The sequence below is a fragment of the Sminthopsis crassicaudata genome, chromosome 5, assembly GCF_048593235.1.
Source record: "Sminthopsis crassicaudata isolate SCR6 chromosome 5, ASM4859323v1, whole genome shotgun sequence".
Lineage (NCBI taxonomy): Eukaryota > Metazoa > Chordata > Mammalia > Dasyuromorphia > Dasyuridae > Sminthopsis > Sminthopsis crassicaudata.
The window spans coordinates 192,223,414-192,251,089 of NC_133621.1; the positions used below are offsets into that span (position 1 = coordinate 192,223,414).

The following is a 27,676-nucleotide window of genomic DNA, read 5'->3' on the forward strand; positions in this document are numbered from 1 at the left end:
TTGATGAGCATCTACTTATTTTCCAATTCTTTGCTACCATAAAAACAGCTGCTACAAACATTTTTGCACATGTGGGTCCTTTTCCCTCCTTTATGATTTTCTTGGGATACAGATTCAATAATGGCCCTGCTGAGTCAAAGAATATGCAGAGTTTTATAGCCCTTTGGATATAGTTCCAGATTGCTCTCCAGAATGGGGGATCATTTTACAACTCCACCAACCATGTATTTTGTGCCCCAGTTTTCCCCATACTTCCTCCAACAGTTATCATTATCTTTTCTTATCATGTTAGCCAATCTAAGAGGTGTGAGGAGGTACCTCAGAGTTGTTTTAATTTTCATTTTCCCTAATGAAAACTGATTTTTTTCACATAATTATAGATGACTTTAATTTCATCATCTGAAAATTGTCTATTTATATCCTTTGACCATTGATCAATGGGGGAATGACTTACATTTTTATAAATTTGACACAATCCTTTATATATTTTAGAAATGAGACCATAGGGAGTTCTTTACAATCATGTGGTAAACAAGACCAGTGAAGTGTCTGCCAGAATTCTAGTCACTCCACAAACCTGTGTGCATCATTCCTCAATTGAGCTGTCAATGCAAAACTGACAATCAGATTATTACTAAAATCATGGGAATGCTTGAAGTCATGAAAATTAAATGCTGGAATGTTAAAGATCAACTATATAGTTGTTTACATATTGTTTCTTTAGATTATGCTCTCCTTGAGGGTGGGGACTATTTTTCCCCCTTTCTTTGTATTCATAATCACACTCCACAGTTCCTTGAACATAACAATAGCCTTAATAAATGCCAGTTGTTGATTTATCACCTCTTACGAGGGTTATATAAATCATCTCCCCATTGTTGCTTGTTTCTAGCTTTTTCCTTCTGCAATCCAGCTCTCTAAAGATGCCAAAATAATATCCCTAAGGCATAGAACTAACTTCATCACTTCCCTTCTCAAAAATCTTCAGATTCAATGGGATAAAATATATATTCCTCAGCCTTGAACTCCATAATCTGGCTTATGTAACAGGCCTACCAGTTGTTACAGGAATTCGCCATTCCATTTCTTCATACTTTCACACAGACTATTTCTTGTACTTGGAATGCTGGACTTTCTTCTGTTTAGAATCCTTATCATTACTGAAAGTTTATCTCAAGTGTCATCACCTCCTACACAAAGCCTTTTCCTATTCAGTCTCCTTACCCCACTATTTACTCTTTTAATTACTTTACACTTACTTAATACATCCTCTTCACCCCTCTTGCAACATGTACGTTTCTTGAGGCAGGAGCTATTTGGAAGATGTTAAGTTTCCCCCCCTGAATTAGACCATTTATCTTCTTAAGAATTGAAAACTGTCACTTCTGTTGTATTTACTTCCAAATCTTTTTGAGTAGTTAGTGCAATGATAACTATACTTAAAATAATAAATGGGAACAAGTGCGGTCCATAGAGGCAAAGAGGCTTGCCCCAAATCTCCTAAGCCAGAGATAGAGCTTGGGGGGGAAGCCAGGTCATTTGGCTACTGATTTAGTGCATTGTTTTCATGAAGACAAGAACTGTTTTTACTTTTTCTCCTCCTTTGTACCCACCGTGTTTAATATGAGGCCTGGTTTTTTGATTAGTGTGATAATGGAAAGAATAGAGGATCTAGAGGTTCTCATTTAAACTTTGGTATTCATTCTATGTGTGATTAGGAAAATCATTCTCCCCTCTTTCCAGATCTCCATTTTTTCAAATGTTATATTTATGATTCTAGATGCTGCTACTTCAATAGAGTCTAAGAAATCAACGAGGACTTTTAAAAATTATTTTCTATTTTAATTGTTTTTTCTAGTTATACATATATATTAACTTTTTAAAATACACATTTCTTTGTGAATCATGTTGGGAGAGAGAAATCAGAACAAAAGGAATAAACCACGAAAGAGAGAAAAAATCCCAGAAAAAAAGGAGTGAACATAATATATGTTGATTTATATTCAATCTCCATAGTTCTTTTTCTGGATGCAGGTGGCATTTTCTATCCAAAGTTTATTGGTATTGTCTAGGATCATTGAACCTGAGAAGAACCAAGCCTTTCATAGCTGATCCTCACGTAAACTTGCTATTACTGTGTACAATGTATTCTTATTTCTCTCAGTATCAGTTCATGTAAATCTTTCCAGGCTTTTCTAAAATCAGCTAGCTCATCATTTTTTAAAAGAAGAAACCCATAAGGATTAACGGATGAGGAAAGATGATAAAAAATAAAAATTTGAATGGAAGGGAATGAAAAGTCTGCATTCTTTACATACTGGCTTCCATTTTACACTTGATGTACTTGATGCACACTTGATTTTACACTTACATGTTTTTTTTTTTTTTTTTTTTGTTAACTTTTTTTTGGATGCTAAGTTCTAATCTTTCCCTCCTACCTTAACAGATAATTAAGAGATAATTAAATGAAGCTTTCAACACTCCTCCTTTTTTTCTTCTGTCTTTTCCTGGAGAAATCCCTTTATTCTTTTTCCTTCTCAATGACTTGTATTAAACCACCTTCCATGACCTCTCGCAGAGCCACTGCCACTAAAGGCAAATGAAAGTCCTAAAGCACAAATGACTAGTTCTTTTTCTGTCCTTAGAGCAGAGGATATTGTTTTTCTAAGACTACGTAAACAAAACAAAACAAAAACAACCCAAAAAAACCTCTCCATGGAAAGAGAGAAGCTGGCTTAGTTAGTAATATTCTACTGGAGTTCCATCACTCATTGACCATCTGCCTTAAAGTTCATCTCTGGCTTTGTCTTGCATGTATTTACCGTTTTGGTCATTTTTATTGAAAGCATCAGCAAAAAGGAAGCATGATGTTAAAGTTGTTCTCTCTGTAGTTACTGTAATCCAAGCTTAGTGTTTTATTACCTCCTGTTTACTATCCCTAATCTCTTATCACCACTTTCCTATGTAGATAGATATTTTCTGTTCTGAACAAATTTCTCTCAGTGGCTGACTTTCAAGTTTTTCCTAGTTGACTTAATTTGGTGAATTTTTGGTTGTTGTTGTACATTCTAATATAATGTCTAACTCTAATTCCATGCATGCTGGGACCTACTAATGTTAGTCTACTATCTCTCAAAATCTGGCCAAGTTCATGTTCATTATTTCTATCTTAATCCTTTCCTATTGCACTTGTGATTCTGGTGTCTGAATCAGCTTTTCCCTGACAGACATAGTGGGTTACTCAGAGGAGGAAGGCAAGCCATGGTCAGATCAGGTGCTATGCTCTACGGTGATTATCCAGTCATCCACAAAACTAGAATTAGGAGTTAGATCTGACAAGATCCCTGGAGTCAATACCGTTTCCTCCCTTTCCTTTCAGATCTGGCTCTCCCTTCACCACCCAGACTACCTCCCCAGGTAGCAATTTGTTCTCTTTGCTCCAGGGTACTGTACTCCCATAAATGTCGTGTCATCTCTCCTAGACCTTAGGTGTCAGCCCTTATTGTGACGCTAAGACCAATTAGTCCTATGTACAGATTCTTTGCAGTGACACACCCAGCATGACACAGCGCTCAGGTGAATGGTAGTAGCAGTAGCTTCCTGATTGCACAATCATACCGCTGCCTTAGGGACAGAGGCTCTATTAGGAGAGAGACAGACACACAGAGACAGAGAGAGAGAGACTGTCAGAGACACACAGAGACACACAGACACCAGGGAGAAAGAGTGAAAGAGATAGGGAAAGAAAAAAGAGAGAGAGAGAGAGAGAGAGAGAGAGAGAGAGAGAGAGAGAGAGAGAGAGAGAGAGAGAGAGAGAGAGAGAGAGAGAGAGAGAGAGAGAAGGGTACTTTACTTCCCTGATCCTTTGCTCGGGGACAGGGTAATTTGCATAATTATGCTAGAAAGGTAGCAAGAATTAAGATCCCTACAGAATGGAAGAAAACTGTTGAAGATCTCTTTTTGAAATCAGAGGACAGAAGCCAAGAGGAATGAGCATCAGAGAAAGACTGATTTGTTGGGGAAATAAGGTACCTGAAGACTTCAGGTTGAACAGTCAATCTGTTTGAAAGGAGCTCCAAGCAGGTGGTGCTGATGAACCTTGCCCTATCATTCAGGTAGGAAAAATGAAGCATTGATGATTAGTATTTCTGTGTATATGCCTGTCTCAGGTGGTGGTTGATTGCTCAGTTTTTTCCATTTCTGGTCCAAGTTGGAATGTTCTCTTTTCTTTCTTCTCTCCCAGCACTTAATTCCTGGGGGAAGGAGGGGAAACTAATGATGTTTATTAGTGGATAGAAAGAATGCGTCTTCATAGTACAGCTTAGTAGATAGAGAATGAGTTTTGCAGCCAGGAAAAGCTGGGCTCAGGTCCACATAATGTTGTAGAAGAGGTGACAATTTGCATTGGTAGAAGGAGATCCTTTACTAAAGAGTTCTCTATTCAAGTGAAGTTCCTATTCCTTAAGCAGGTTCATGTCCGTTTTGGGGAAAATGGCTATGGATTTTTATATTTGAGGATAGTAAGCGTGTAGCATAGAATCTATGAATGAGACAAAGTAGGATTTGGTGTGTATATTTTCTATGCTGTTTGGAGAGTGCAAGTTCCTAATGAATTCTATGTCAAGTCTACAATAAACATCTACTAAGCATCTACTATCTGTGTTAAGGTACTGTGTTAAGTAGTAGGGTTATGAGAAAAAGGCAAAAATTAGTCCCTACTGTCAAGGAACTCAGTTTGATGTGGGAGAGAACATGCAAACAAGTATACATTAATATATAAAGCATAAATTGCAGATAATCAATAAAGGGAAGGCATTAAGATTAAGAAAGATAGGAAAAGGCTTCTAGATATCAGCAAGCTTGGACACTGAGCAACTGTGTTACTTCTTTGTGCATGAAGTAGAGACAGGATCTGAATGAGCCTTCTAGGATACATATATCTTTAGTCATAGGGATTATGAAGATAGGCAGATTCAAGAAACTGGAAAATTAATAAACTGTCAATGGACCAGTTTTTAATCCTGGGCAGATGTTTACTTTTCAGTTCTCCTAAAGTTCATTTCAAACCGTGTCTTCCAGAAAAGGCCAAGATAATTATAATCTCTGAAATAGCTGCCAAAAGTGAGAGGAGAAGAAACTCATCAGGGATTGCCTGGATTTAAGGTGTCAACTGGCTAATCCACATACTTTGGGGGATATCACAAAATCTTGAAGAGATTCCTGGAGGTTATCTGGTTCAAAGTTTATATGAATTAGAATTTTCTCTTTGATATGCTTAATAAATAACTATTTCACATTTACATCGAAGATTTCCAGCAAAACCAACTTGGAGGTCTGTGAAGTTATTTTTAAAAAAATCTTTGATAACTATTTAAATTTAACTGTTTTCTTGGGAATTTTATTTTACAAATTAAATTCACCATTCTGGTGAAATCCATAGGTTGCATTAAATGAGCAAAGGAATCTATGGCATAAAAAAAGTTAAGAACCTTTGCTCTGGGGATATAATATCTTCTCAGAACATAATATAGATATCCCTTTCACATTGGAAGGGTTACAGGCAAGAAGCCCCCACAATCTAGAATAGACATCAATCCTGAGTAGCGCTCTTCTATTACTATCACTGTAGTTTCAAAGAGTTCTAATAATTGTAGTTTTGGGGAGTATCTATAAACATTAACTTTGTTGTCAGTACTATGGCCTCCAATGACCAGAAGGTTGATAAAATATTGAAGGGAATGAATCATATCAATCTTGACTTTCTCACCATAAATGAAACCAGAAGACAAAACAAAGTTACAACTAAATAGAAAAATGGCTCACATGAATTCTCTAAGGAGTGGAATACAAAAGAATTAGTACAAGTCCTTTTATTGTACATCTCACAGTGATAAAAACAATATTTCTTAGTTATCGGGCCATTTCATATCGTAGGGCTCATTGTAAGCTTTTGGGAAAAGATCACATTAATTTCAGTTTCTGTGCCAGAATATGTTGTAGAAGATAAGAAGACAGAGAAATTCTCCAAAGGCTTTGATAAGACCCTATAATTCAATAAATATATTTTATCACTTAGTAACTTTAGCACAAAGGTAGATACATAGAAGAAAAGCAAAAGTATTGTTTAGGATGAAGAAAAAAAGGAGGCCAAAAACTATTAGATTACAAAAAAAGTTTCATGCTTCTATATCATGTAAGCTTTCTTCAAAAAAAAAGAGAGTCAGGATATAATAACTAATAACTGCACAAAAATAAGAATCAATTATTCTTAAAGAAGGAAACTGCTAGTACATACTGGTAGGGGAACCATTGATGCAAAAAACTAAATTAACTTCAAGTTATAAGAATAAAAATAAGAATCTATATCCCATATTGAGAAAATTCCAATATGATCTATGTAAACAGCAGATGTTGAAAAATAGGAACTGGGTTAAAAAAATCCAAAAGACATCAACTGAATTTCTTATGCACATTTAATATAAAACAATTACCAGAGCAAGTCAGAGTCTGTAATTGAACTTATGTAGGAGATACTTAATCACTTTGTCAAGTGAGGGCAAAAGTAGTTTAGAATATTTACATTTATAAAATGTAAAGAGAGAGGATAGATTGAGATATGAACGGCATGGTCTTGTAAAGAGCAAAAAGCACAGGGAAAAATGTAAATTTCTAGAAAGCTTAACAAGGGACTCAATCTAGATCATCTTAAAAGTATTGATGATGAATCTGGAAAAAGAATAACAAACAAAATTGGAGGGGAAGAGGAGATGGTATAAGTTTTTATTTCTGCATCAGTTTCAGTGAATTTATCATATCTAGATTCTAATATGATCCCTGATATTCTTCATCAGGAAATAAAAATGGCATTTAAAAACAGACAGGTAGAGTAGGAGGACAAAAATAAGTATATATAGAGGAAGTCTATGTGGGAGGCACCACAATTTATTCCAAGATAACTGATAGAGAGATGAAAAAAATAATGGATGTTATGAATATCAAACAAAGGCAAAGAAAATATTCTAACTATTGGCTCATATATCTTGTTTCCTATTTCTATATTTTAAAAAATGAGAGTAATCTACATCCAAGAGAAAAAACCACACAGATATTTAAATAATCTAGTAGCAGACAAAGGAGTTAAGCAAACCACAAATTAATTTTCAAAGAATTTATAGAGTAAATTTTATCAAATATTCAAAGAACAATTAATTTCAATGCTACATAAGCTGTTTGCAAAAATAGGAAATAAAGGGAGGCTTTCAATTTTTTCTTTGGTCACCTAAATCAGAGAGACAAAGCAGAGAAGAAAATTACCAATATTCCTAATGAATATTGATACAGCTTTTAAAAATGAACAAATATACTTCAACAATATTTTTAAAAGATTATATTCTATGACAAGGTTTCATTTATATCAAAAATTTAAGATTAGTGTAGTATAAGAAAAACTGTAAAAATGAAGGCATATTTTTATACATACTATTATGTAATATAAAATCTATATGATTATATTAATAGATATTTTAAAGGCTTTCCACACATTCCTATACAAGTTTCTATTGAAAACATAAAAATAAATGGACTTTTCTTCAATAAAGTAAATAATGTCTATCTAAAACCAAGAGAAAACTTTACATATAATGGAGAAAAGTTGGAGTTTTCCTAATAAGATCAAGGGAAAAGTAAATATACCCATTATCATTATTACTATATAACATAGTGCTAGAAATCCTAGCTATAGCAATAAGAAAAAGAGAAAGAGAGAGAGAAATTGAGGGGGAGAGGCAAAATGAAAAACAAAACGATCGCTTTTTGTAGATGATATAATGATTTCTCTATAGAACCATAGAAAGTCAACTAAAAATTAAAATGAAATTCCTGCAATTTATCCAATTTTCAGGGTAAATCTATATGGCATCAGCTTTCCTGTATATTTCCAATAAAACCTAATAGAATGATGTAGAAAAGGAAATTCAATCAAAAATGATGATAATGCATAAATTATTTGGGAGGCCATCCAAATCATACCTAGAAACAACTATAAAAGACTTTCAAAAAATAAACTTGGATTCATATAATTGGGGGAATATTTGTTATTTATGAAAAGGCTGTGCTAATATAAAAATGAATATATTATCTAAATTAATTTACTTATTCCATGCCAACCAAAAGATTATTTTCTAGAGGCAAAAAAAATAATAACAAACTTCATCTGAAAGAACAACAAGTCAAGAATTCTAAGGAAACAATGAAACAAAGTGGAAAATAAGGAGTCCTAGCAGTATTGTATCTCAAACTATATTACAAACCATTAAAATGAATTAGACCTGGTTAAAGAATAAGGGGTTTGATCAGTGGAATAGACTACAGACACAAAATATAGAAGCAAATAAAAAATAGCATGGTTTGGCAACCAACCTAAGGACTCTAATTTCTATGGTAAGAACTCACAATTCAACAAAGTTGCTAGGAAAACTGGAAAACAATATGGCAGAAATTAAGTACAGACCACTATCTCATTCCATAGGTAAAATACATTTCAATTGGTACATGATTTAGACATAAAAAAGTAATCTCATAAGCAAATTAGAGGAAAAAGAATAAAATTTCTTTCAAATTTAAGGTGGGACAAGAGTTCATGTTCTAACCAGGGACAGAAAGGATCACAGAAGATAAAATAGACTATTTTGATCGATAAACAAACAAAACCAATATAGTTAAAATTGGTAGAGAGAATGGTTCTTAGGGAAAAGTCTTTGTAGTACTTTTTTGATAATATTCTACTTTCCAAATATAGAAAGAACTGATTCAATTATATAAGAATGATGGCCTTTCTCCAACAGAGAAATGGTAAAAGGATATGAAGAGGAAGTTTTCAAAGTAAAGAGGGAAAATTACAAATAGACTTGTGAAAAAATATTCAAAATCCAGTAATTACCATAGTGAAAATTAAAGCATTTGAGGTTCTGCCTTATATCGAGCACATAGGAAAAGATGACAAAAAGGAAAATGGCAAATAAATGTTGGAGGACTAGGGTATTTTACCCTAATTAATGTACTGCTGGTGGAACTGTGAATTAGTCCAGCTATTCGAGAAAGAAATTTAAATAGTAGAACTCCTATCTGTTCTCTTATTTCTCAATATTTAATTTCCTTGATTGTGTTTATAGCCAGCAGGTTCAATAATCATTAACAGGTATAATTCCAGTTATCCTAGCCTATAGTATTCCTGGCCATGGATAGAGTGCTAGGCCTGGGATCAGAAAGTTTTGAGTTCAAATCCAGCCTCAGACAATTACTGTTTGGCTTAGTTTTCCCATTTATAAAATGAGGGAAATGATAGCACCTACCTTTAAGTGTTGTTGGGAGTACCAAATGAGATAATCATATAGCACAGTGTTTTTTTAGTACATACTAAGTTCTATATAAATGTTAGCTGTCATCATCATTATGTATCTCTCTGTGGATAGGGATATGCATATATCTATCTAGATATAGATATATATTTATATTTATATCTATTATACACACAATACATATACCTACGTATATATATTTATTTATTTATTGCTCTTGTTGTATTGTTTCAGTTATGCTTGATTTATTGCGACCTTGTTTGAGGGTTTTTTTTGGCAAAGACACTAATGTGGTTTGCCATTTTCCTCTCCACCTCATTTTTCAGATGAGGAACTAAAGTAAGCAGATTTAAGTGACTTGCCCAGGGTGATGCAGTGTCTGAAGTCAGATTTGAACTCATGAAGATGAGTCTTCCTGATTCCAAGGCCAGCACTCTATCCACTGAGACACCTAGCTGTCTTTCCACATATGTATATACACACCATCTCATGTTCAAATGTATATGTATATAAATATATGTATTTAAAGTATACTTTCACATATATTTTCCATTTATAAGAAAGCTCCTGGATGTAGAGGATAGATTTCCCCATAAAAAGAAGCTTGGGATGAACCTCACCTCATCTACATATAGTCTTACATGTAAAAGGGTGCTCATGTATTATAATAATGTTTCTGGATGTTGGTTGCTCTCCTTTGTTCTCAAAGAGGAGTAAATCACTACATTGGGATCAAAGTATAGTCTGGTGATTAGACCATGAGTTCTGAAGGCTTTACCATGGATTAGGCACAAATAAGCCATATAATAATATTCTGGATGTAATATCAATGTATAGCTTTGATTATTTCTCTTACTAAATCTTGGTTGATGATGATGATGAAATGATCTCTTTCACAGGGATTCAGAGCTTATCCTTCCCCTTTCCCCACCTCAGTTTTGTTGGGCAGCAATGACCTGAATTTTGTTTGGTGCAAAACAACTCTCAATATTATCCAAAACCAATAAATAAATCATGGAATTCACTGTAAGTGATCATCAAGTTTTCTTTTATACTAATAGGAATAAGTTTAGAAGGAGTGGTACATAATCTAGGAATAAGAATACCTGCCACTTTCACTTATACTGCTTAAGCTCTGCCCCTATTTTATGCCTTGGGAAATCTGTCCTCTTTTCTGTCTGGTGATGGCCCTGACCATTTACTTTCTTTTTTGCATAGCCCTAGAGATATGATGGATAAGCAGATATACAGCACATCTTTCCTTCTTTCACTATCCCATATTGTTTGTCTAAATTGGATTTTCCATGCATAGGTTTCTTTTTCCCAGCGTCTTCATCAATGCTAAATTCAAGACAATACTAAATTCCTGTGAACTCTGGGTAAAAACATTGGCATGCCAGGCTTATCAGTAAAACCTATGGCTAAGTGTTGCCTCTGACATATACAACTGTGTAATCATGAAGTTGCTCTATCTTTTGATATTCAAGACAATTTTCTGTGACTATAGAGCACAAGTCAGTTTGCAGTGGTAGTCTTATCCACATATTAATAAGTTCAGAGGTTCAGTCAAAAACAGTACAAAACAAAAAAGAACCTAGGTCTCAATATTCAATATGTAGTACACAAGCCAGAGTGAGGCTGGGGTGGAAGAGTTAGTTAAAATTCTCTGAAATGAAGCCATTTAATATCAGAACAAGTAAAGATTTTCTGCTTGGGCTTATGTCTGGGCAGGAGAGGTTGGGTCCTCCTGGTTCTTTTCCTCACTTCTGAGGATCCATGGGCTGGTAGAATATGGGCAACTATGGATGTGAATTAAATGTATTTCATGATATTTGTGGGTGTGTGTCACCATATATTGTAGGGTAGTAAAGAAGGGGTGTTAGGCTGATTTTGTGAATGTGAATGTCAAAGGAGGTGTTGAATATTTAACTTATGTCAATTCAAATTCATTGACTGATTGGTTTTTTAGACAATAGTCTAGATAAAAATTGTGGCTAATACTTTGTCATCATTCTTCACCCCAATTTCTCCATATCAATTACTGGATGAAGAGAATTTGAAAAGAATACAGAACTACAGAATTTCAGAATGGGAAGGAACTTCAGAAATCATCCAGTCCAACCTTAGGCAGGAACTGCTTCTAGTAAAGCTCTTCAAACTTCTACTTGACATATTTCAGTGAGAGAAAACTCATAATTTTCTGTCCAAGGATATATTGCTTTTGTAAAGAAGTGATGCTTTTTTTCTCCTTACATAGAGCTAAAGAAAGAAAGAAAGAAAGAAAGAAAGAAATGACAAACTTGAGAGGAAAAATAATACAGGTTAAAAATAGATATCTGTGGATAATTAAGACAGTCTGTGTAAATACTTTTATGGAAACATTCATAATCTTCCCAATAATTCTTTGATACTTAGTTGTGACTTTTGATTCCTACCTAACTGACTTCTATTCTGTTGCTGCCATTCTTAAGACTACTAGAATCTGGTAGGAAAAGAGATGAATCTATAAGGGAAAGTATTATTAAACTATAAATGAGGTATGCAGAGGATTATTGACATATACAAATGGAGGAAATGTGTTTTGGAACTTCCAGAAGCTTCCTTTTGAAAGTCAGATTCAACATGCTCAAATAGTGGGCTTTGAATAATCATCAAAAGACAGCTCCTTACAGACTATTAGGAAGGATCTTAGAAAAATTGGATTGTCAAGTATATGAGAAAAGAGTCCAAATACAGAAAAAAAAACCCCATCCAAAAAGACATAGTTTTTTCTTTAATCTAATCATGCATGTCTATGAATGGGGTTGGTTTATATGAGCTCTGCAATGGAAGAGTTTTCTCACATTTATTGTTTTTGTATGGATAATCTTAAAATACCAGACTTCTAAGTTTGAGAAGCATTCTGAGTCAAACGTGAAGTTCATCCCTTTACCTCCAGGCTAAACTGTCCTTAACTGTACAAAAAAGCACAGTAGAGCATATTTGAAGGACTATTTGTACACATGTCCAGATCATGAGCTCATAGAGAGCTCTCTATCATGGCCCCCAAAATTTGTTCCCTCATTCTAGTTCCTCTCCGCATTCAAAGCATTATTGTCAAGGTGAGGTAATAGGAATAGTACATAGCTAGGCACTCAATCTGCTGGCACCACCTCACAGACAAGTCCTGCTAATAGTGTGAGCTGGCATTTAGGAAATGTTCTTCCTGACCAAGTCTTAACTTTGTGTTCAGAGGATGATGTTTTTGAGAGGGAGACAACATCATCATTTATAAAGTGTTTTATAAATAAATACCAACTAATTTTATACTCACAAGAATCCTGGAATGTAAATGCTATTAATGTCCCGTTTTATGGGATGTATACTCCTATATACATATCCAAATGTGGCTTCCCCATATGAGTTTTATGGGGATACATGTGACTCTGTGGCTTTGCGGTGTGGTGCTTATTTAGATGTGTATCTGTGGGTGTATCATTTGGTTTCTGGGCAGAGTTTCCAGATATGAGCTGACTGCTAAATGACCCTTGGCTCCATTTGTCTTTTGAGCAAGGTTGGTAAGGGAAAGGGCACTGGATTCAGACTTCCTACTCCCTTTCTCTTCTCCCTATTATATACTACTTGGAACCTTTTAGAAAGCCTTTAAAACTCCCTGAGTCTCACTTTCCTTATTCGCAAAATGAGGAGGTAGGAATAGATGATTATTAAATCTATGAACCTCTGTCCCTGTGTTGTGTTTTCAAGATTTGTTCTCTAAAGGCTCAAATTCATTAAGCTGGCTATTTGAATGAACACAATTGCTTTTGATGTTACTTTGAAAAGGAGGGCAAAGAGACATAGTAATAAGAAAACTAACTGATATGTAGACATTTTTTAGATAACTCTTAGTACTTTGAATTTACATTCAAGATTTCCCTCCCTCTGCTTGACCCTTAATTTCTTACTAGCTCCCAAATGCCCTTTCTGCCTTTACTTTTTCCACAGATAGAGCTTCTGCTACCCAGAGTCATTTTAACCTCCAGGTCCTTCACTAAGTCTAAAACCCTTTTAAGTCTTAGCTCTCTCTGCTGAAAGTTTCTATACTTCAGTTTGGCTGCTTTTTTGTTGTTATTGTTGTTTTTACCTGGGCCTTTGTCAACAGGCCACACACATGACCGTCCTTTCAGAGCTCTATTAAATATCATTCCTATTTACACGTTCTATGAATAGGGCTAGAGACTAGGGTTAAGAGGTGGCAGATTCCTTGTACTGATAATGTACATTTTTTGAATCCTAGAAAAATCTGGCTCTCAATGTCACCATGATTATTAGAATGAATACAATACAAAGTATAATGTATGCACTAAATGCAATGTATACATAATATAACTATAAGGCAAGACTATATAACTATATCATCTTCATTATAAGATACAATGTATTACTGTAAAATTCAGTTAATGGAAGTATTGTTAACTGGAAACTCCCATCAAAAGAGCAATAAAATTGTGAAATCTGATAGTAGTTAAAGGCAATCAAACTCCATAATTATCTTCTAGATCAGTAAGAAGTATAGCCCTTAAGACAGCAGACTTTTTGTGACCTCACAGGCATGGAGACTGTTCTAAGTAATCACAGAGAGAATGTAAAATATGCTGAAATACAGACCAGAGGGCAAGTGACTCTGGATTCATTACATTGTGGACTTTGAGATCACACCCACCACAAGAAGAAAATTGGAGTCAAAGTATTTCATGTGAGAGGTAGATTATGTAGTATTAAGTATGACAAAGAGTAGAGAAAGTCTGGTACACTCAAAGATAATAGGGGAGAGTTATGTTCAGAGAGATTAAAGGCAGCCTAAACTGGGTGGGTACCTGAATATTGGAATAAGGACAAAGGGAAATGTCATCAGTGCAGCATGTTTCACGGTAGGATGTGTATTAGCCACAGCTACAGTAATGCAAGCAGTGTATAGCTGATAATAAAGATGTTTGGGTAGCTCTAGTGTATACCTAGATGATGGGTACCAAATTTGGACCTTGATCGCGGTGAATGCAACAAAACCCATATATGATGTTTGGAATTGTGGTCTGGTTTATGGTCACCACCTTTTTATTGATGTAGGTTTATATCTGCAAAGCAGAGGTTTGGGGCTGGACAATATAGATTTTTTTTTTTTTCCCCCTGAGGCTGGGGTTAAGTGACTTGCCCAGGGTCTTACAGCTAGGAAGTGCTAAGTGTCTGAGACCATATTTGAACTCCGGTCCTCCTGAATTCAGGGCTGGTGCTCTATCCACTGTGCCACCTAGCTGCCCCTATCGATTTTAAAAATGTCTAAAAACAGTAACAAATAAGAGAGAAACAAAATTTTTGGCAACAATTGGTTATTGTGTGCTAGGCTGGTGATGTATATGCCAATTTGGACACATTTCTGTGCTTGAATGAGAGTATCTAGAACTCATAAAAAAAGTTCCGTATCTTCTCCATAACAGAGAATGTCCCAAATGATAATATATATTCCCCACAGTGGAGAATATGATAGACATTAATCAGATGTCAGACAAGATAGGGAAATATGTTTAATGTGATTGTATGTGTATAATCCATATCAGATCGTTTGCTGTCTTGGAGAAGGAAGGGAAGGGAGGGAGGGAGAAAAATATGGTATTCAAAATCTTACAAAAATGAATGTTGAAAACTATCTTTACATCTAATTGAGGGAAAAAATAAAATACATAAAAAATAAAATAAAATAAAAAAATAAAAAATAAAAATAAAAGGAAAATAATAAAGATGTTAGGCAAGAGGCTGGTAAGAAATGTATGCCTCAAGACTTGAGAGAGGGGCAGCTAGGTGATGCAGTGGATAGAGCACCAGCCTTGAATTCAGGAGGACCCGAGTTCAAATCTGGTCTCAGACACTTAACACTTCCTAGCTGTGTGACCCTGGGCAAGTCACTTAACCCCAGTCTCAGGGGGAAAAAAAAAAGGACTTGAGAGGGGATGGTTCCAAGAACTACAGGAGTCTTATTGATTTAATAACTATTGATCTGTAATGACTACAAGCAAAAAACCTAAATACACTCTCCTATATTTCAGTCATCAATCCCTGTGGGATTGTTCACAGATGTGAACATTTTATGCATCCTGTAGAACAGGCACTGGAGGTGGCAGCCCAATTGCAATGGGAGATTCAAGGGGGATGACAAGGATGCTGCTGGAATGCAACCTCACTGACAAACTATGCAGTAAGTTCAAACCACTTATGTCAATTCCAGACTCTCAAGGACAAGCTTACTCAGGCAGTTTGGAATCATTCATTGAAAACCCAGAGGGAATGAAGGAAGTATTAATAATTTCCAGAAGAGCAATGGTATGATGGTAAAGGCTCAACAATGAGCTCTCAGAAAAAAAAAAAAAGAAAGAAAAAGAAAAAAAATGTGCTTAAAGACTTTTTTTTGGAGGCAAGTGGAGTTAAGTGACTTGCCCAAGGTCACATAGCTAGTAAGTTTCTGAGGTTAGATTTGAATTCTGGTCCTCCTGACTCCAGTTCTAGTGCTCTATCCTATGCTACCTCACTGCCCTCTTTCCAACTTTTTAAAATAATAATATTTTTAAGTTTAATCTATGTTAATAACATTTTTCTAATCCTTTTATTGAGTCTATATAATTAACAAAATAAATAAAGAAAGCCCTGATTTGTATCCATTGCCAATTACTAAGGTATAAATGACCACACTGAAAAGTTAACATTTGTTTCTTGAACACCAGTTGGCTCTAGCACACTCCTGATATTCTTTCTATATGAAAAAGTGCCGATCAGCGTTTCAAGCTCTGCTTCTTCTTTGTCTCTGTCAATAATTTTAACTTTTGTATAAAGGAGAGCACTAGTTCAACCTAGTGGAATTTTTGTTTCTTCAATAGAAGGACTAAAGAGCAAAGCCATTTGGAGCTCTCAGTGGGGGAGCATCTATATTCCACTTCAGAGGTAATTGCATGTGAGTTAGTAGAGGAATCCAGTTGATTATGGGACTTCTGTGCCATATTTCCTTTATGCTTCCTTTCTTTTCTCTACTATTACCTCCAGTTCTCCGGGAGAACCAGTATGAAGTTGTCATCGTTCCCACACTCTTTGTTGCAGTTTCCCTTATTCTTCTGGTGGTCATTTTATGGCTTCACTTTCGAGGACAAAGGATCCAGAGACAGCTATCTAGACTCCAAGGTAAAACCCGGAGGAAGGGACTTCAGAACTCACTAAAGGTTTTTCATAAGGATGGGAAAAGTAAGAGAAAATGAGTTAAAGTCTAAAGGCTCAAGGGTCTTACCAGGATGCCCTCCTAAAATGGAAGTGGGATGAAGACGATCTTACTTCCCAGGATTTCAAAGCAGCAGTGTTGTGCATTTACAATGGCAGAGGAAGTCTCCTGTTCCATTCCCTTTTCCCTCCAACAGGATATCAAAAAACATTATAGAGCTGAAAAGGGAGGACTCAGGCTCTGTCAGTTTGATGTGTTTCCAACCCGGCATCTAGGACACCTTTTCTTTTAGAGTTTATAGATAAGGGTGTGTAGACTTAATTACATTATATATAAATGGATATTAAACCAGAGGTGGGAGATGACCAGCTGGTTTTTAGCTTTACTAAAGATATAATAAGAGGAAGTGAATTTACTAGAAATGTTTAAGTTAAATATAATGAATACTTTTCAGATGAGAAGCAATGTGATATAATGGATAGGGAATCAGCCATGGAATCAGGAAGCCTTAAGTTCAAATCCTGGCTCTGACACATAACTACTGTGGGACTGACACTTCTTAATACCAATTCTTTAAAGCTCTAAGTTGGCAGAGGGAGAATTGTTCAGCACTGGTAGAGGGAGTTTTCTCATAGGGATTTCCTATGCCAATGAAATCACATGTCTAGTCCTCCCTACCCACAAAATATTTCCTGGAAAGGATGTAAGACCCTAGAGAGAAAAAAAATAAAACAAAACAATAACAACACCAAGGTGCTCCCCTTGCCTGGATGTATTTAATAAGAAGGAAAAGTTCAAATTTTTACCCAACTAGGACAGAGATTATCCTTTCTAGAAATAATAAGATAGAACAGCTGTCAACCCTGGCTACCTCAGGTCCACAGTGCTCCTAAATGTGCCTGACCCAGATTAAAATGTCACTGGATAAAATCAATAGGATACAATAAAATATAGATAATAGTAGCACGTGCTTTTTTAAGTTGGTGTTATGGCTCACTGGGATCCTTATGTGTATATTCAGTGGCCTCTGAGTTTGACGTCACAGATATAGAGGGTTTTCATAGACTAAGGGCTTTAGGGAAAGGGCATCGGTTGTAGGGCTGAAATTGGTCAGAGAGGAGAAACTGATTAAACAATAATTTTCTCCCCCTGAATAGAAGTCACTTAGTTTGACTTGGTTGAAGTAAATTCATTTCCCTTTGTCTTATAATAGTTATCACCAGTACTTGAGTATCTGAGGACCTGGAAAGTTTGGAAAATAGTGGCAAAACTAGGTCTTGGGGGATATTGTTGGTCAGAAGAAAAAGTTGCAGGGATCTTTTTGACATATTTCTCCTGGATCTTCTTTCTCTGGCATCCTAGTTCAGCAAAGACCTGAAGCTCAGTTGAGGTATTTCCTCTCTTTGCCTTAGGAACTGCCCCTCTGCCTCCATCTCGGGGCCTCAGCTGGGAGGCAGCAGGGCTTGGAGGAAGCATCTTTGCACGACAGAAGCAGACTTCAGTAGAGGGCCTTTTACAGGCCACAGCATCCACACTGGCTAAGCTACAGGTGCCTCGGGAGCAACTTTCAGAAGTCCTGGAGGAAATATACAATGGAACTTGTGGAACCATCTATCGAACCAAGATGAACAGTGGGGACTCTGCTAAACCTAAAAGTGTTGTCCTTAAAACCTTGAGAGGTAAGCTAAGGAGGTTTCCTCCTGCTTCACTCCTCTTTTATTTACTATCCTGTTATTCTAGTTCACTTGGGAGGGGTCCTGTGTCTTTTAGATATCAGCTTAGCCTTTTCCAATCAGATCTTAGAATCATGCTCTATAGTATCACACATCTAGTGGCCTAATTAAGTTTTCTGTTGTGATCATTTCTCTTTCTTTCTCCATATACGACCTTGTCCTGACTATGTCTCTCTCACTGGCAGTCCAACATGGTGGGAAGAATGTAGGAAATGGGAAGAAAAATAAAGCAAGAATGACAGCTGAAAAGTAACAATATTCTAATGTGAAAATCCCTGATTTGAAAAACCATACATACATTATATTACCATTTAATATAAGAACATACATGGCTCTCCCATTTTCATACTCAAGCAGAAAAAAAATGATATAGTAAAAGGAATATCTCACTAAGATATAAGAAACAGAATTCTAATGTCTCCTTTGTCACTTGATTAGCTTGGATCTTGGTTTCCCCATTTGTAAAAAGTCACTGTGGAATTCAAGTCCTTTATCTGTAAAATGAGGAAAATGGACTAGATGATTTCTAAATTTCTTTAGAGCTTTAAATCTATGATTCTGTGAATGATATTCAACCAAAGCAGGATGCCATATTACCATCAACGTTTTTACAGATGGGGAAACTGAGGTTCGGATATGTTAAGGGATTTGTCCAAGGACATGCACCTAATGGCATAATCATAAAGTCCTCAACTTTGAGTCTCTTGGCTCCCTATTCAGTATTCTTTCCATGTAATGCTCTGTTGTAGTACCTTTTAGCTTTAAGATCTATGATTTGGTGTTTCTTAGGAGAAAACATAAGTAAAGATTTCAGCATTATGAATATCAACTTCTTTAAAACTACTTTTTGACTACCCAGTTCTTATCTACTTTGAACACCAGCTATGTATATTCCCTTCATGAGGCTTTAACAAAATCTTAGTCTACATTATTCTTTATCCCGTGAATTCCTCCAGAGCCATAGTAATCTCCATGCTTATCATCCCGGTCTCCTATTTTCTGCAGAATCAGCAGGATTTCATGAGATACAGGATTTTTTGGGACGGATTCAATTTCACCATCTTCTAGGCAAGCACAAGAATTTGGTCCAACTTGAAGGTTGTTGCACACAGACATTGCCCCTCTACATGATATTGGAAGATGTGAGCCAGGGTGACCTACTCAACTTTCTATGGACTTGCCGCCGGGTAAGTTGGTGTGTGTGTGTGTGAAAAAATTTGGGCTTAAGGACAAGAGAGCTGTGGAACTTCCATTTTCCTAATTATTTCATCAGACAAAACTATGTTTTCTTTTTAAAGTTTTACCTTAGCTTCTAGAGATGTTGACTCAAAAAATGGTGCATTTATTTCTCTCATATTATGCTTCAATACTTCATGGTTTCATGATCTTAATGATGTGGGTCCTATCTTAAATTGTAATACATCTAAGCGTTCTTATTAATTTTTTTCCATGTCCATAAATGAATCATCTATAACATATCAACCCAAAAGTTAAACACCTTTATCTTTATTAAATAATACTAGCCTAATCAGGTGACACCTACGGCATTTCATTGGCCTATGGAAATTTTCCATCCTACATTTATAGGTGGATATATTTTATATCCTTCCTTTAATGCAAGTCATCATTAGTAATATGTGGTCACCCACTTAGAGCTCCCTTAATCCTTCCCTTTTCTCTTTGAATCACATTTGATTCTTTAGGATTCTGGTGGTCTCATGATAACAATTACCAAAATACTAATGTATATATTGGCTTTTTTGATGTCAAGGGGCAGCTTAAAATTGTTGAAAGTACTACACAGTTTAAAAAATGAAAGTCAACCTGTTTTCTCCATTCCACTCAATTTTAGGAGCAGCTCATTGTCCATTTGTACTAACTTTCTAAACTATATAAAGTTGTAGGTGGATTGTCCACAAAATTGCATATTACAATATAGACAATAGGCATTCTTCATTAACTTGGCTTTTCCTAGGCAGACTGTTAGATCCATCTCCTTTGAGTCACCTTCGATTTTACTAAGGAGACTGTTCTAAGGCTTGAAGAACTTTGTCAGTCATGAACAGGAAAATTGAGAGTCTGAAAATATATGAAGAATTAATTTTTTCATTCAGATACTGTGACAATGGGGAACGTCTTTGGTACTCAAGCAGAAAAAAAATGACGTAGTAAGAGGAATATCTCACTAAGATATAAGAAACAGGATTCTAGTGTCTCCTTTGTCACTTGATTAGCTTGGATCTTGGTTTCCCTCTTTGTAAAAAAATATGCTCAGCAGAACAGCAGGGAGGATTCAAAATATATACAATAAATTACTAGTTCAAGAAAGGATATATGGTAATAGAAAAAATTATATTCATGAGTGTCCATTTTTTTTAACTTCTTTGTAGATTATTCTTTTGTTCTCTGCTGTGTACTTTTAAAAATTCTTTTTCCCCCTTTCATCTCCCCCAAGCAGAATGCAATTAAGCAGAGATATATTTATATATATGTACATACACTGCCCTCCCATCACACACACACACACACACACACACACACACACACGTCTTTTCTATCCCTGCTAATTCTTTGCTTTAACTCTGCTCTATATTATGCCATATAACTCTATGTTTATATATAAGAGTAGGTAATGAAGAAATCATGGATCTTTCCCTGGTCTTCTTCCCTCTTTCACTCATTATAACATAATTACTATTTTTACTTTAATTCTGCCTCAATTTTTCTTTTCAGCTACTCTTTTGCTGATATCAGTCTTAAACATATGGCATCATTTCCATGTAAAAAATATAAATAATTTGTCCATGTTAAGTTCCTTGAAATTGAATTTTGATATTGGCTCTTATATGTTAAATTTTCTATAAAAATTCTATTTTGAGTTTGGTTGATAGAAAGGCTTGAAAATCTGCAAGTTCATTAAATGTCCATTTTTTTTTCATTCAATATTATAAATAATTTTGCTGGATATGATATTTTTCGTCATAGGCCTAGTTCTTTTGATTGATGGTATATAGGATTCTAGAACCTGTGGAATTTTATTGTGGAGGCTGCCAAGTCCTATATAATTCTAATCCTAGATCCAGTGTATTTGAATTATTTTTTCCTTGTTTTTTTGAAAAATTTTCTCTTTGATCTAAGAGTATTAAAATTAGGCAAGAATATTCCTATGTATTTTCCACAAAGGATCTCTTTGAGGTGGTGATTGGTGGATTTTTTTCTATTTCTACTTTCTCTTTCTGTTCTATTGCTCTAGGACAATTTTCTTGGATTTTTCTTGAATTACTGTGTCCCAGCTTTCAGATAGTCCAATTATTTTTATATTTTCTCTTGATCTGTTTTCCAGATCTGCTTTTTCCTCATAAAATGTTTCACATTCTGTTCTATTTTTTTTATTTTTTATATTGTTTTGTTATTTCTTGGTCTCTTATAATTTCATTGCTTTGCTTTGCTCAATTATAATTTTCTTTCTTTTTTAAAAATTTTTTTAAAATTAATTTTTTAATTATAACATTTTTGACAGTACATATGCATAGGTAATTTTTTTTACAACATTATCCCTTGTACTCCCTTCTGTTCCGAATTTTTCCCCTCCCTCCACCCCCTCCCCTAGATGGCAGGCATTCCCATACATATTAAATATGTTATAATATATCCTAGGTACAATATATATGTGCAGAACCGAATTTTGTTGTTGTTGCAAAGGAAGAATTGGATTCAGAAGGTAAAAATAACTTGGGGAGAAAAACAAAAAATGCAAACAGTTTATACTCATTTCCCAGTGTTCCTTTTCTGGATGTAGCTGATTCTGTCCATCATTGATCAATTGGAATTGGATTAGCTCTTCTCTATTTTGAAGATATCCTATTCCATCAGACTACATCCTCGTATAGTATCATTGTTGAAGTGTAAAATGATCTCCTGCTTCTGCTCGTTTCACTCAGCGTCAGTTCATGTAAGTCTCTCCAAGCCTCTCTGTATTCCTCCTGCTGGTCATTTCTTACAGAGCAATAAGATTCCATAACCTTCATATACCACAATTTACCCCACCATTCTCCAATTGATGGACATCCATTCATTTTCCAGTTTCTAGCCACTACAAAAAGGGCTGCCACAAACATTTTGGCACATACAGGTCCCTTTCCCTTCTTTAGTATTTCCTTGGGATATAATCCCAATAACAGCAATGCTATTTCAAAGGGCATGCACAGTTTGATAACTTTTTGGGCATAGTTCCAGATTTCTCTCCAGAATGGCCGGATTCTTTCACAACTCCACCAACAATGCATCAGTGTCCCAATTTTCCCACATCCCCTCCAACATTCATTGTTATTTGTTCCTGTCATCTTAGCCAATCTGACAGGTGTGTAGTGGCATCTCAGAGTTGTCTTAATTTGCATTTCTCTGATCAGTAGTGATTTGGAACACTCTTTCATATGAGTGGAAATAGTTTTAATTTCATCATCTGAAAATTGTCTGTTCATATCCTTTGACCATTTATCAATTGGAGAATGGCTTGATTTCTTATAAATTAGAGTCAATTCTCTGTATATTTTGGAGATGAGGCCTTCATCAGAACCTTTAACTGTAAAAATGTTTTCCCAATTTGTTATTTCCCTTCTAATCTTGTTTGAATTAGTTTTGTTTGTACAAAAGCTTTTTACCAATTATAATTTTCAAAAAGTTATTTTTATCTTTGAGACTCTGTATACCCTTTTCCAGTTAGCTAACTTTTTTTTTTTTTTTCTGAAGCAACTGGAGTTAAGTGACTTGCCCAGGGTCACACATCTAGGGAGTATTAAGTGTCTGAGGTCAGATTTGAACTCAGGTCCTCCTGGTTTCAGGGTCCAGCTATCCACTGTGCCACCTAGCTGCCCTGGTTAACTTTTTTTTTTTTTTTTTTTTGTAATCTTGTTTTTCTTGGATGATTTTAATTTAATTTAATTTAATTTTTTCCTCAATGTCTCATTTGATTTTTAAATTCTTTTTTGAGTTCTTAAATTCTCTCTGGGCAAGAAACCATTTAATATTACTCTTTGGAATAGAAGAAGGTTGTTTTTTTTTTAATTTCAGTGTCCTCCTCTGAAGATGAACTTCAGTCTTTCCTTTTTTATTATATTGTTCTATTCCTATTCCTATGGTTGGGTTCTTTCTTTGCCAATTCATTTTTTTTTTAAACTGGAAGTATTAGTGTAAGCACCTCTAATTGTGGGGGGGGGAGTTGGTACCTCTAGCTTCACTTCAGCTCTCCCCTCTGACCTGGAACCCCAAACCAAGAGCTCCCTCTTCTTGCAGGTGTTAGCTGCTGGCAGCATCCCTGCCCCACTGCTTCTGCACTCACCCAGTGTGCTGGTTCCTTCTTGCCCAGGGCTTTGTCTCTGCAGCACTGGGTTGGTGTTCCTAAGCAGCAAAGCTTCCCTCAGTCCACTCAGACTCATACTTTGACTCCACACCTGGTCCAGCAGGTGAAAGTTTCTGTGGTGCCTGCTGAGGCTAGATACACAACTAACTAGCCCTAAGGCTCCCCACTTGATGTTTTTTTTTTTTTTTTTTTTTTATAGAGCTAGCCCAGAGGCATGTGCACTTCCACACAGGTTAATCCCTGGCCTGGGGGCTTTCTTCATATCTTCTCAGGTTGTACCCAGAGTACCCTTGTTCTGTCCCAAATCTTTGTTTTTTTTTTTTTTTACTAGGTTGTATTTGCGGGGAAGTGCAAATTTGTTCTGTTTGTGGGGGAAATATGGAGAGCTTGAAATTTATCAACCTGTGTTCTAATTTTGAAAATAAAAGACTATAATTAAAAAATAAAGAAATTTTTTAAAAATTTAAATTTAAATTTTCAATTAACAAGTATTTATCTTCTCTTCCTCCTGCTCTCATTGCAAACAAACAAATCCATAACAAATAAACATAATTAAGCAAAATAAATTTGTCCATTATCTATGTTAAAAAAAAAAGGAAATAAATCTGCCAACCTACTTTGCCATCTTCCCAGAATCCTCCCTTATCTTCTTTTTCTTTGAAAACAAAATTTGATTCACTTCAACAGACATTTATCTCTCTGTCTCTCTGTCTGTTTCTCTCTCTCTCTCTCTCTCTCTCTCTCTCTCTCTCTCTCTCTCTCTCTCTCTCTGTCTCTGTCTCTCTCTCTGTCTCTCTGTCTGTTTCTCTCTCTCTCTCTGTCTCTCTGTCTGTTTCTCTCTCTCTCCCTCCTCTCTCTGTCTCTGTCTCTGTCTCTCTCTCTCTGTCTCTGTCTCTGTCTCTCTCACCACATGATATATCTTTTATGACATTTCTTTGATAATGTCTTTTTTCTTGTTCTATCTAGTTCCTCACTGTTATATGTGCAACTTGTTTATGTCCCTCATCTGAATCTTCACTACTCTGTGTGACATTCATTTTTAATTCTTCAGAGACTGTTGGATTTTCTATTTCACGGCTATATCAGCAAAATTTCTGAATTAAGAGAGGGATCTACACTTCTGGAAAAGTTCTAGATTGTTACAATTTCCTTCAGGAATTTTCTATCTGAAAGTGTTAATTCCTTTATCTCTCAGCCACTGCTTATATTATTATATTTTTCACTTGGCATTTATTCCTGTATTTCTAGTTTTCAATATTTCTGCCCTTCCATGTATCTTTTTAAAAATTGTCTCTTTTACTACTGTGCTTTAGCCAGCTTGTTTTGGAATATTGTCAATTAAAAATACTTTATTTTCCTCTCTTCTTCACTTTCTTTAGGATGTGATGACAATGGATGGCCTCCTCTATGACCTCACAGAGAAGCAAATCTATCATATTGGGCAGCAGATTCTCATGGCTTTGGTGAGACATGGCAAACATAAGCAGAGGTTTTGGAAGGGAGAAGAGAGCAATAATTAGATTGAGATGATCAAGGCATTGCCCCAAATAATTTGTAATTCTTTATGACAGGAGAAACAGACTTTTTGCAAGTAGTTAGCAAGAGTACTTAATTAAAATAAACTATCCGCAGCGGGCTTGAGGAAGCCATTTCCACATTTAAATCTGTTACTTCTGCCCCTGAGAGTGTACTCCCTCAATCTTTTCCCATTATAGTTTGTGGCATTTACTTTTGGTGCAGAAATTCCTAATTATAAATCTGATTCCCATACTCTTAGCCCTACATTTAACACTCAGCTTTTACCTTATGTGCCTTGAAAATAAAGAGGGTAAGAAAGAGAAAATGATGTCTTGTCCATTGGAAATAAACAATACTCATTATATGTAACAAAGAAAGATATAGAATCACAAACTTTATTTCAGAGTCTAGTCCAGTTATATTTCTTCAGAAACAATAGCAGGGATTTAGAAAAGTTCTTCAGTCCTAAAGAAAAGATGGTCCAGGGGAGATGGTCCTACTAAAGGACTAAGGTTTCTCCTTAGTATTTATGAAACAAGGAGGGATAAATTGGGCAGTAAGATGAGAAAAGATATTTAGAGAAAGACTGAGTGGATGAAAGGCCACAGGAGTTGACAGAAAAATATATTCCTAACATTTGAAAAACAAACAAAATTGCTAAAGTTTACATTTGGGCTCCTCATGAGATTTTGTCTCTTCTTTGATAGAAGACTAATTATGGTCTGATTAAAGAGGTAGAGGGAGAATATAGAATTAACAAACAATAAAAACAATGAAGGATGGAGAAAAGGATGTTATTGTACTCTGAGTCTCCACAAAAGCAGAGAAACTAAAAAAGCAATTGAGAATTAGAGAAGAAATATACATTTTTGCCTGAATTATTCAAGTAATACTAGTCTCTTTAGCCTAAATTATCTAAATAATTGTATTCAAACAGATTGATTTCTTCTTATGGATAGTTCAAATTTCTTTCCCCAACCTTTCCTTTAAATTTCATAGAAATAAGGGCAGCTAGGTGGTTCAGTGGGTAGAGCACCAGACCTGGAATCAGGAGGACCCGAGTTCAAATCTGCCCTCAGATACTTAACACTTCCCAACTTTGTGACCCTGGGCAAATCACTTAACCCCAATTGTTTCAGCTAAAAAACAAGCAAACAAAAATACCCCCCAAAAGCCTCATAAAAATATTCACAATTCTGGTGTTAGAGTTAGAAGGATCTCCACAAATGACAGTTTAACCTCATTTTATAGATGAATTCTAAATGGCTAGCTGAGACAGACCTGGAATCTGGAAAAATTTCTGATAGGAGAAGAGAAGAGGGTATGGATGCTGAGGTCCCTAAAGGGAAATCTTATTAATCATGATGTGTTGTTATCAAGGTTGTTTGGTTATACAAACATGGAATCTAGCACTCTCTTTGTACCATTCACATTGAGCCAAATTTAGTTTGAATTCCAACCTTTTGGGAAACGAAGGTGCAAGAGGATAGTGAGGAGAAAAGCAGGTAGAAATATTGACCCCCCTATAGCACAGCACTAACTGTGCCAATGTTCCTTAGGCCACTATGCCATTCAATCGTTAGCCCACCAACGTTGCTTTTAACTTTACATTAAAAAAAAAAAACCTTTAGTGTTCTTCCTGACATTTTTCTCTGTGGCATAAATTTTTTACACCATCCAGTCCTCTTTAGAGACAGGGATCAACTAGTCATCTTCCTCTGTATCCTAAAGATTGTCATTAAAAAACAAAACAAAACAGTATTCCCCCCAATTATATATAAACACAGTTTTTTAGCATTCATCTCTACAAAATTTTGAGATCCAGATTTTCTCCTTTCACTTTTCTCTGTACTCTACCTAAAATGATAAACAATTTGATATATAGTATATATGTGCAATTTATGCAAAATATTTCCATATTACTTATAGTTGTGAAAGAAAAAAAACAAATCAAAGAGAATAAATACATGAAAATATTAAATGAAAAAAATATGTTTTGATCTGCATTCAGAGTCCATCAGTTCTTTATCTGGATGTAGATAACATTTTCCATCATGAATGCTTTGTAATTGTGTTGTTAAGCAGAGCTAAGTCATTCATAATTGATTATTGTATCACACAAAGTTGCTGCTGCTGTTTACAGTGTTTTCCTGGTTCTGTTCATTTCATTTTGCATCAGTTTACATAAGTCTTTCTAGGTTTTCCTGAAAACTGCTTGCTTAAATTCAGCATTACTAATTGCCTTAAAGTTTCTTAATCTCCAGTCCTTGAGTCAACTCATGTTTGGAGAGGATCAGGGATGAATCAGCATCTAGTGTATGGCTTCTGACTGCATTTCAAAACAAAATATACATGCCTTTGAGGATTATTCATTGTATTTTGTCACACACACCAGAGTTTCCTACCCATTAGCACAGATAATTGGGCCATAAGTTTATTATTCATAAGGTCTAACAGGAGTTAAATGACCTGA

General features: G+C 35.4%; 1 protein-coding gene across 4 annotated transcripts in view; it reads left to right on the forward strand.

Moving 5' to 3' along the window:
* The first annotated feature begins 3,329 nt into the window (after positions 1–3,329).
* Positions 3,330–27,676, forward strand: part of STYK1 (serine/threonine/tyrosine kinase 1) — a 30,861-nt gene continuing 6,514 nt past the window's right edge. The window contains exons 1-7 of one of the 4 annotated variants that reach the window (XM_074269189.1): positions 3,355–4,115; positions 10,256–10,382; positions 15,437–15,585; positions 16,425–16,559; positions 18,006–18,272; positions 19,332–19,513; positions 25,065–25,148. In XM_074269189.1, the coding sequence (XP_074125290.1) occupies positions 15,522–15,585; positions 16,425–16,559; positions 18,006–18,272; positions 19,332–19,513; positions 25,065–25,148 (732 nt within the window). In that variant the 5' untranslated portion in view covers positions 3,355–4,115; positions 10,256–10,382; positions 15,437–15,521. Of the gene's footprint in view, positions 4,116–10,255; positions 10,383–15,436; positions 15,586–16,424; positions 16,560–18,005; positions 18,273–19,331; positions 19,514–25,064; positions 25,149–27,676 lie in introns of all 4 variants that reach the window. The other 3 variants (XM_074269190.1, XM_074269188.1, XM_074269187.1) reach the window with 3 other exon arrangements.